At 41.3% G+C, this 10,571-nt stretch overlaps 1 protein-coding gene across 1 annotated transcript in view; it reads left to right on the top strand.

Moving 5' to 3' along the window:
* Positions 1-3,012: 3,012 nt before the first annotated feature.
* Positions 3,013-10,571, top strand: part of LOC117825579 (P2Y purinoceptor 14-like) — a 12,569-nt gene continuing 5,010 nt past the window's right edge. Inside the window, exons 1-3 of the mRNA XM_034701488.1 lie at positions 3,013-3,202; positions 7,404-7,569; positions 7,653-7,912. Coding sequence (XP_034557379.1) covers positions 7,435-7,569; positions 7,653-7,912 — 395 coding nt within the window. The 5' untranslated portion in view covers positions 3,013-3,202; positions 7,404-7,434. The remainder of the gene's footprint in view (positions 3,203-7,403; positions 7,570-7,652; positions 7,913-10,571) is intronic.

Genomic DNA, 10,571 nt, shown 5'->3' with positions numbered 1-10,571 from the left:
TAGCTAAGTGCATAGTGCTTCCTAAAGAGCTGGGTCTTTAGCTGTCTTTGGACAGTAGAGAGGGACTCTGCAGATCGAATGGAGTTGGACAATTCATTCCATCATTTAGGGACAACAGAAGAGAAGAGTCCAGCTAGGGAGCTTTTCAGAGGCTGAGCGTAGCGGGCGAGAAGGGCAGTAGACCTGGATGAGGGGTTCCAGGTAAACTGGAGCGGTTTTGGTTCCTGCTTTGTAAGTCATGATTAGAGTTTTGTATCTGATGCGAGCTGCAACTGGAAGCCAGTGTAGCTGCATGAGCAGGGGAGTGACATGAGCTGTCTTAGGCTGGTTGAAGACCAGACGTGCTGCTGCTGGGTTCTGGATCATCTGCAGAGGTTTAACTGTGCATGCAGGGAGGCCTGCCATGTAGAGAGTTGCAGTAGTCAATGCGTGACATTACAAGAGCTTAGACCATCTTCCCACTGATCGGGTTGGCTTACTGCAGAAAGGGTGCCCACATTTATCTTCAGAGATTCACCATAGTCTTGTTGTTTTTCTTCCTTTGAGATGTAATTCATATGATAGTATCTGATATATGTTATCATGACCCATGTGTGTTATTATTGTTTTTATATGTATATATATATATGTTCTAATGCCTGTGCTGTCTGGTTCTGTGTTTATGTGTAAGAATGAATAAAATATATATACAAACAAAATTATAACAATTAAAATAAATACATTCAAATATTTAAATCAAAGTCAAAATTAAGTTAAAATAAATAAATACCAAAAAAAACAAACCCCATAGAACTCATAAAATGCAAAAGAAAATGTGCATCTCTCACTTCCAGGCCACTAAGACCAGTCCAACACTCTTCATATCTGTGAGCCATCAGACCCAGACCACATCAAGACCGGGCCCAGGTTTGAGACACCAGGATCTCCCTGATAAACAAGGATTCATGTGCGTTCAAAAGCAGAGGGGACTTAAGGTAAGGAAGGACAGAAACAAGGAAAGGAAGCTCTGAGGTGGAAGTGAAACTGGACTCTGATGACTGGGCATCAAACCTGCGAGACCAGACTGTCGTTTCTCCTTCAGAGTTATCACGATGATGGTGAGCCGCTCCAGTAAACTCAGCTCATATGGTCAGATGAGTCACTCTCCTCGCCGCGTGGTCTGAACTGTCGATGCGGACGAAGTTCAGCTGCAGAGGAACAGACGTAAACCTAGTCCAGGACGGTCGGGGATACAAGTCCTTTAAGATCCTCCAGTGGGACCACATGCCGGTCTCTGTCAGTCACTGAGATGTTAGAATCAGGAGAAACTGTGTGTTGTGTGTTAACAGAGCATTTCTTCACAGGTAGGCTTTAAATGTATTTCTCATCAGCGCCCTCTGGTGGTCAGAACCTGTATTACACCCCTGTTTCCTCACTGTGACCACCAGAGGGAAGCGTACACACACCTCTACCCTCTAAACTCGTCACAGCAGGGACACAAATGTTCCAACATGTACATATATAACTCACTGTTTTAATGCTGACACACCTTTGTATATTTTAATATCTTAACTTGTTTTTGTTGTATTTTTTTAATCAATCATTTGACGGTTTTTCTGAAACTTTTGCAAAATAAATAAAATTGAAGCTCCTCAGTTTGTGAAGTTTTTGGCGCCCCCCTGTGGACAAAGGAGAGCCAGTCTTTATGTCTTTGCTGATCTGGTCCTGTACATGTGGAAGTTGTGTTTTTAAAAACTTCACTGTCAGTTCATTTTAATGTGATCTGTTGTATGAAAGGATGTAAACAATACAATAAATAAAGATTTTATTTAGACTCTGTATAAAATTTAAATAAAGAGCCTTAGGATTTGGTGCTTTTGAAAAAAAAATTCCTGAGCTTCCTTTCACGCCAATAGAGCAAAGAGTTGAATTCAAAGAACTGTTGTACTGCCCTCTGGAGGTCACTTTGTGTAACTACAGGGGAAGAAGTGTACAGGTAGACACAACACACCCCTGATACTTTAATATAAACAAATATATAATACCACCAGAGGGCGCTGTAATGTCATTACTCTGAAGACAAGTATCCGTCTAAAGCTTTGGAGATGATTTGAGGGTCGAATACTTCCTCTGCACACTTCCAAAATAAAAAGACTGAGTGTTTAAAAGTTCTCTGCACACTCACAGTAATAATAATAATAATAATATTTAAAAATATATAATAACAATAATAATGATAATAATAATAATAGTTATACTATAACAATAGTAATAAGAGTGATAGTAATAACAATGTGAATAATAATACAAATAGAAATAAATAAAATTATTATCAAATATTATTATTATTTTATTAATAATAATAGATAATAATAATAATAATACTTATAGTTATAATAATTATGAAGATAATTATAATACTATTGATAATAATAAAAGAGTGATAAAATAAAAAAACAATAAAAATAAAAGTAATTTTAATATTAATATTATTTCCTATAATAATCTTAATTTAAAAGTAATATTTATACTAAATATTATGATTACAATAATAAAACAATAATAATAATAAGAGTGATAATAATAAAAATGTAAATAATAATGATTACTTCTTATTAATACATTACTATTATTATTATTATTTTAGTAATATTAATATACAATAATACTTATAGTTATAATAATATATAATACTAATTAAAATAATTATAATACTATTAATGATAATAAAAGTAATTATGATAGGAATAGCAAAAATATTATTCCTCTAATAATAATAATAATGATAATAATAATTTACTTTAAGTATTAATTTAATAATTAATACTCAGGCTGTTCTTATGGACTTGGCTGCAGTTACCTCATTGGTCCAGTAGATGGCAGTAAATGAACCCGGCTGATAGACTCGCTCCTCCTGCTGTAATAATTAGAATAACTGAATAATTAATCTGACCGCCTCGGTCCTGGTTTCAGTTGATGTAACATCACATAAACATCTGTGCCCAGCTGCTGCTCTCTTCCTCCTCACCGCTCTGTTGGGGACGACCCGACCAGAAAAACTTCCTCCAGCAGATGCAAATTTAAAAGTTGTTCCCCAAACGTGACTTTCTCTGACAGCATCAGGTTTCAGCTTTAATACTCGTCTCTTTCTCACCTCTGAGACCGATACGAGGAGGACTGAGGAGTCACTGCAGAGAGGACCAGGAGGGAACATTAAAGACAGGTATGTAGCCTTCACTGACCTCCTCCTCTCCTTGTGAGTGAGTGTGTAACGAGCTGAGTGTGTACTTGTGAACTTATCATAATGGGGACTCTTTACCTGTTCACAAACAGGGACATTATTTTATGTCCTCACTTTGGCATGTTTTGTGTTTATGTGTGTGCATGTGCATGTGTGTGTGTGTGTGTGTTTGTGTGTGTGTGTGTGTGTGTGTGTGTGTGTGTGCGTGTGTGTGACCATGTGTACTTGCATTCATATCTAACTGGGAACTTTGGATTCGTTACAAATCCACCAATCAGAGACAGGAAAGAGGAACATTTTGGGACTGTCACCAGGACAAGGAGGGACATTTTTTTAGGTCCCCTCTTGCACATGATTTAAACTGTGTGTGTGTGTGTGTGTGTGTGTGTGTGTGTGTGTGTGTGTGTGTGTGTGTGTGTGAACTTGCTCACCTAGCTAACTAGGGACTCTGTTTTCAATAAAGATCCACCGACACGAACAATCTGGTGAGGAACGACATATTTGAGATTGTCCCTTGGACCAAGTTTATTTGTATTTGTTTGTGTGTGTGTGTGTCCCTGTGTGTGTGTGTGTGTGTGTGTGTGTGTGTGTGTGTGTGTGTGTGTGTGTGTGTGTGTGTGTGTTTTGTTACAAATGCACCAACGGATGAGTGTGTGTATATCGGTAAGTGTACGGTTGATCAGTTCACAGTGTTTTTTTTCTGTAAATAATCCACCAAATTTGTCTTTGTTGTTGTTGTTGTTGTTGCATTGTCTTTATTTGAAGTTTTGTAAAAACAAATTTCAAATCCTAAAAAAAAAGGAACAAATCCACCAACGGGGGACAAGCTGACAGAAGAGGGACACTTTTTGAGACAGCCTTTAGGTCATGCTTTAACCCTCCTGTTATGTTCGTCCCTAAGGGACAGCAATGATGTTCCTCAGTCAACTTGACCCAGAGGATATTTAATGATGCCATTTTTTTTGTTTGTAGTGATGTGGATAAATCAACATGGGACACCTCTTCTGTCACATGCAGCCCAGATTTTTATGCTGCATTAAGCTGGTTTGGAAGGAATACCACCAGCCTTTCATCCACTGTGACATTAGAAATGCAAAATAATACTTCACGTGTGTGTGTGTGTGTGTGTGTGTGTGTGTGTGTGTGTGTGTGTGTGTGTGTGTGTGACGTCCACATAACTTCATAACCTCAAAGCAGTTTATTGTTGGCTCGTCTCTCTCTCTCTCTCTCTCTCTCTCTCTCTGCACCTCTGCAGTCCTTCCTGATATGAAAGTAGAAAAAGGAAGCGGACTCATAACTTTCTCACGGACACACACACACACACACACACACACACACACACACAGACACACACACACACACACACACACACAGACACACACAGACACACACACAGACGCACAGACACAGAGACGGACACAGCTGTGACAGGTGAACACTTCAGGTAACACCTTTCTTTGTTCTTCTACCACATCAGTTTCTGATTGATGACTCGACTTCACTGGATCAACTTTGAACTCATCTCAGTTTCTAGTTTTTGTTGTTTTTTTTTTATAAATTTGTAAATCATTTTTTTTTACTGGTTTCTACTTTTAGATATTTTTTTAAAGTGATATTTTTGGTCTTTTTGCCTTTATTAGACAGGACAGCTGAAGAGAGACAGGAAATGTGGGGAGTAGAGAGCGGGGGAAGACGGGCAGGAAATGATCGAACCGGCGACCCCTGCAACGAGGACTGTAGCCTCAGTATGTGGGGCGCTTAGACCGCTAGACCACCAGCGCCCCAGATATTCTTTGTTATTACCGTTATCATCCTCACACTGAGCTTCCTCTATTTGGTTTTACATTTAAAAGAAACACTCAGTACGTCTGTATTGATGGTCACAGACAGGTATTTGTGTTCATGAAGCCTCATATATATTAATAAAGGAAGATCATTTGATGAAATAAACTTACTGTTTAATAATAATAATGCACTAATGCTGCTCATCTAAATGAATATGTCCTCTCTGATAGGCGTGTCTAACCAGGTCACAGTGACCACAGACACAAAGCTGGTTTCAAGCAGCTGAGGCAGAAAGGAACATCGTGCGAGTACGTCCGTGAGAGGATTCAGAGTGTTCGGGCAGAAATGTGTTTAAAGTGTTGTTATTGAATCTCTGTGTGAGACACAGTGCTGTGGAGATTTTGCATGTTATTCTGACATTGAACACTAGGTGAAGCGCATAAATCCAAGGCCTCAGGTGATCACATTTGCACTGAACTCTGGTTCTGTGCCTTGAGACGAGTCTTATTCAGACAACTGTTGAGGCAAGCACTCCGTGTCCGATCCATCACGGCCCCGGATCTGATCGGTTTCTAATCTAGTCAATGTGTTAACTTCCACTGGATCCGCTCCATTGGGTTCCGGTGCTCATTTCCTTTTCTTTCCTTTCCTTTGCAATCATTCTTTTCCTCAGCTTACTTTTCCTTGGCTTTCCTTTCCTATGTGATCATTTCCTTTCCTTTCCTTAGTGATCATTTCCTCTCCTTTCCTTAGCGCTCCTTTCCTTTCCTCAGCTTTCTTTTCCTTGGCTTTCCTTTCCTTAGCGCTCATTTCCTCTCCTTTCCTTAGTGATCATTTCCTCTCCTTTCCTTAGCGCTCCTTTCCTTTCCTCAGCTTTCTTTTCCTTGGCTTTCCTTTCCTTAGCGCTCATTTCCTCTCCTTTCCTTAGTGATCATTTCCTCTCCTTTCCTTAGCGCTCCATTCCTTTCCTCAGCTTTCTTTTCCTTGGCTTCCTTCCCTTAGCACTCATTTCCTTTCTTTCCCTTAGCGCTCCTTTCCTTTCCTCAGCTTTCTTTTCCTTGGCTTCCTTCCCTTAGCACTCATTTCCTTTCTTTCCCTTAGCGCTCATTTCCTCTCCTCAGCTTTCCATTCCTTAGCTTCTTTTTCCTCTCCTTCCCTTGGCTCATCTTTCCTTCCCTTACGGCTAAATTCCACCAGATCTGATCGGTTTCTAATCTAGTCAATGTGTTAACTTCCACTGGATCCGCTCCATTGCTCATTTCCTTTCCTTTCCTTTCCTTCCCTTTGCAATCATTCTTTTCCTCCGCTTACTTTTCCTTGGCTTTCCTTTCCTATGCGCTCATTTACTCTCCTTTCCTTAGTGATCATTTCCTTTCCTTTCCTTTCCTTAGCGCTCCTTTCCTTTCCTCAGCTTTCTTTTCCTTGGCTTTCCTTTCCTTAGTGCTCATTTCCTCTCCTTTCCTTAGCGATCATTTCCTTTCCTCAGCTTTCTTTTCCTTGGCTTTCCTTTCCTTAGCGCTCATTTCCTTTCCTTCCCTTAGTGCTCATTTCCTCTCCTCAGCTTTCCATTCCTTAGCTTCTTTTTCCTCTCCTTCCCTTGGCTCATCTTTCCTTCCCTTACGGCTAAATTCCACCAGATCTGATCGGTTTCTATTCTAGTCAATGTGTTAACTTCCACTGGATCCTCTCCGTTGGGTTCAAGTGCTCATTTCCTTTCCTTTCCTTCCCTTTGCAATCATTCCTTTCCTCAGCTTACTTTTCCTTGGCTTTCCTATGCACTCATTTCCTCTCCTTTCCTTAGTGATCATTTCCTTTCCTTTCCTTAGCGCTCATTTCCTTTCCTCAGCTTTCTTTTCCTCCGCTTTCCATTCCTTAGCTTCTTTTTCCCCTCCTTCCCTTGGCTCATCTTTCCTTCCCTTACCGCCAAATTCCACCGGATCTGATAAGTTTCTATTCTAGTCAGTGTGTTAACTTCCTCTGGCTCCGCTCCGTTGTGTTCCGGCTGCGTCTCTGATCCGGCAGGTCGGAGTCCTCCGGATCAGATCCACAGGACTTCTATTTGTGCCGGATGCTGGAGCACGACGCATCAATCTCAACAGAGCAGATGGAGCGGGACAGGAAGTCAGGCGGTTAATTTTCAGAATAAAACACTCTGTGTTATCACCAGATCGTATTTCACTTAACTACAACAACAAACCAAAGTCATGATGAGCGGAGCCAGGCCTGGAGTCAACAGGTCAGAGGTTTTCAGAGGACCAGAAAGACCACATGGATGAGGAGAGGAGGAGGAGAATCTCGGTCACATGACTCCAGCTGGAAGTCTGATGTTAGAGTGACTGCAGAGGCGTTCCTGTGGGGGTCTGTCGCCTCTCTTCTGAACCCTGTTTTGATGCTTCAGGTCTCTTAGATCCTCCAGAATCATCGTGGACATGGAGGGACTCAGAGCGACCCCACCCTTCAATCAGTCTTCACCGTTCAACGACACAAACATCAACACTTCATGGGATCAAGTCCATCCCTCGGCCAGCCTTTTCATCATTGTGGTCTACAGTCTGGTGTTCCTGGTGAGTCTCAGATTTCCTCCTTCTCTGTCTGAAAGAAGCACGACGCTCCTCAGTGAACAAATCAAATCTGGTCCTCTCTACAGGTGGGTTCACTCCTCAACGGATTCACCCTGAAGGTCTACTTCTGCAGCTCTCAGCGGCAGCCGTCCAGCAGCGTGACCATCTACCTGAAGAACCTGGCGGCTGCAGACTTCCTGATGAGCCTCTGCCTCCCCGTGCGGATCAGCCACTTCGCCAGCAGCTCCGTCACCGTGTTCAGGGTCTACTGCAACTTTGGCGCCACCGCCTTCTACCTGAACATGTACGCCAGCATCCTGTTCATGGGTTACATCGCAGGGAACAGGTAAGACCGGGCAGGGATGAACAGCACAATTCATCCGTTCATTCAGGCTGGTTGTAATCTCGTGAGGTGACCACGTTATTTGAATGCGGACACGGATCGGTCCATGTTGTGCACCAGAGCATGCAAATACATCCTGTTGCTCTTCTTTTTTGCCCCTTTTTTTGCCCCTTATGTAAAATAGATCATTGTTGGAGTCCCAGCTGTTAAACTGTCTCAGTATCATGATAATGTAACGATACGACTGATGATGCTGGGTTCGTGTTTTTTAAAGGGAGAAAGTTATTCAGGTTACGTTCAAGCTCTAATGAAAAGACTATTCTGTTGTGATGCTTTTATTTTGAAAGGACAAAGAGGTACCACCACTGGACAGTAAAGTTTCATGAGTGAATAAGTGAAAAAACGTGGATGCTTAGCCGCCCTGAAGAGGTGTAATCTCTTACTTCACATCAGTGCCCGCCAACTGTCATTATTCCCCCACGACCAAGACCGGCCTGAGACCACACTGAGGTTTTTAGCACAGGGTCTACGTTTCCATGAGACTTTTAATTCCTCTTTAATTCAGAATAAAAATTAAATCCTCTTTAAAAAGATTTAAAATGACCTTGTAAATAATTCAGAATGAAAATGATCATTCTGAATGAAACTTCAATCTGAAGTAAGTGTCTGCTTTATTCTGGTTTTAAATCTGAATTGAATAATTCCTCCATCATGTATACGTTCATTCAGCTTTAAATTAGTTGGCTTTGATTCTCCAAAGTCTGGTCTTCTTCCTCCTCCCCTCCGGTCCTCTCTCTCTCTTCTCCTCCTCAGCTGATGAAAGTGAAGCAGTATGTTTGTGTCCAGCTGCTTATTCTAAACTAGAATCTAAATCAAAGTGAAAGTTGTTCTTATTGTGTGGTCTTCCATGCTGGAACCCAAAATAAAAGAAGCAGGAACTGGAGTCTGTTTTCTTCAGGTAGATGTAAATAAGTCCCGCCCGCCCCTGTCCAATCAGAACCCTTCCCAACCCCCAGACCTTAAGAGGAATAAAGACCATTCAACAGGTTTTCATGTGAACACGAAGGAGAACACTTTAATCCAGAATTTAAAAACACCATGTAACTGTGGCCAGTGAACAGACAGAGGGGCAATGAGACGGACTACTTTCTGTGGAGTGATCTGATATGAGGTGTGATCAGGTCGTCCCTGGTGTCTCTTTTGTTGTTTAGAATTAATCACTGTTCTATTTGGCTTTGATACATCGGAACATTCTAGTATCCTTTGATGTGTTCTGTTCTGTTCCATTCTCCTTTGATGTGTTCTGTTCCATTATCCTTTGAAGTGTTCTGTTCCATTCTCCTTTGATGTGTTCTGTTCTGTTCCATTCTCCTTTGTTCTGTTCTGTTCCATTCTCCTTTGATGTGTTCTGTTCTGTTCCATTCTCCTTTGATGTGTTCCGTTCTGTTCCATTCTCCTTTGATGTGTTCTGTTCTGTTCTATTCTCCTTTGATGTGTTCTGTTCTGTTCCATTCTCCTTTGATGTGTTCCGTTCTGTTCTATTCTCCTTTGATGTGTTCTGTTCTGTTCCATTCTCCTTTGATGTGTTCTGTTCTGTTCCATTCTCCTTTGATGTGTTCTGTTCTGTTCCATTATCCTTTGATGTGTTCTGTTCTGTTCCATTCTCCTTTGATGTGTTCTGTTCTGTTCTCCTTTGATGTGTTCTGTTCTGTTCCATTCTCCTTTGATGTGTTCCATTCCATTCTATCCTCTTTCCTGTGGAAAGTGATCTGATTGGACCTGTAGGATCAGGTCTTCCCTGTCCCTGATTCTGTTGCTGAGAATGAACTATGTGTATGACTTTAACCCCGCGGGGTAATACCCGGTCACTGACCTTGGGTTCGTTGATTTCGTTACTCAGCACTCTGAAATACTTCGGCACACTTCCACCAGTTCTTCATAGTTTTTCCCACGGAGCAGAAGTTGTTCACTTTGCATTTCTTCCTTGATCATGTGGTTTTTAACTTCCTCAGGTTATCAGTGAGAACTGAATCAGGCTCCAATGATAACAGTGTGATCGGGGAACTTGTTGTAGTGTTTCCTCTGATGGACAGAACGATGTAAAGAACTTGTTGTAGTGTTTCCTCTGATGGATAGAACGATGTAAAGAACTTGTTGTAGTGTTTCCTGATGGACAGAACGATGTAAAGAACTTGTTGTAGTGTTTCCTCTGATGGACAGAACGATGTAAAGAACTTGTTGTAGTGTTTCCTCTGATGGACAGAACGATGTAAAGAACTTGTTGTAGTGTTTCCTCTGATGGACAGAACGATGTAAAGAACTTGTTGTAGTGTTTCCTCTGATGGACAGAACGATGTAAAGAACTTGTTGTAGTGTTTCCTCTGATGGATAGAACGATGTAAAGAACTTGTTGTAGTGTTTCCTCTGATGGACAGAACGATGTAAAGAACTTGTTGTAGTGTTTCCTCTGATGGACAGAACGATGTAAAGAACTTGTTGTAGTGTTTCCTCTGATGGACAGAACGATGTAAAGAACTTGTTGTAGTGTTTCCTGATGGACAGAACGATGTAAAGAACTTGTTGTAGTGTTTCCTGATGGACAGAACGATGTAAAGAACTTGTTGTAGTGTTTCCTCTGATGGACAGAACGATGTAAAGAACT

The sequence above is a fragment of the Notolabrus celidotus genome, chromosome 14 (genome assembly GCF_009762535.1).
Source record: "Notolabrus celidotus isolate fNotCel1 chromosome 14, fNotCel1.pri, whole genome shotgun sequence".
Lineage (NCBI taxonomy): Eukaryota > Metazoa > Chordata > Actinopteri > Labriformes > Labridae > Notolabrus > Notolabrus celidotus.
The sequence above is the reverse complement of the archived record's forward strand: the minus strand, read 5'-3'. Positions and strand labels throughout refer to the sequence as shown.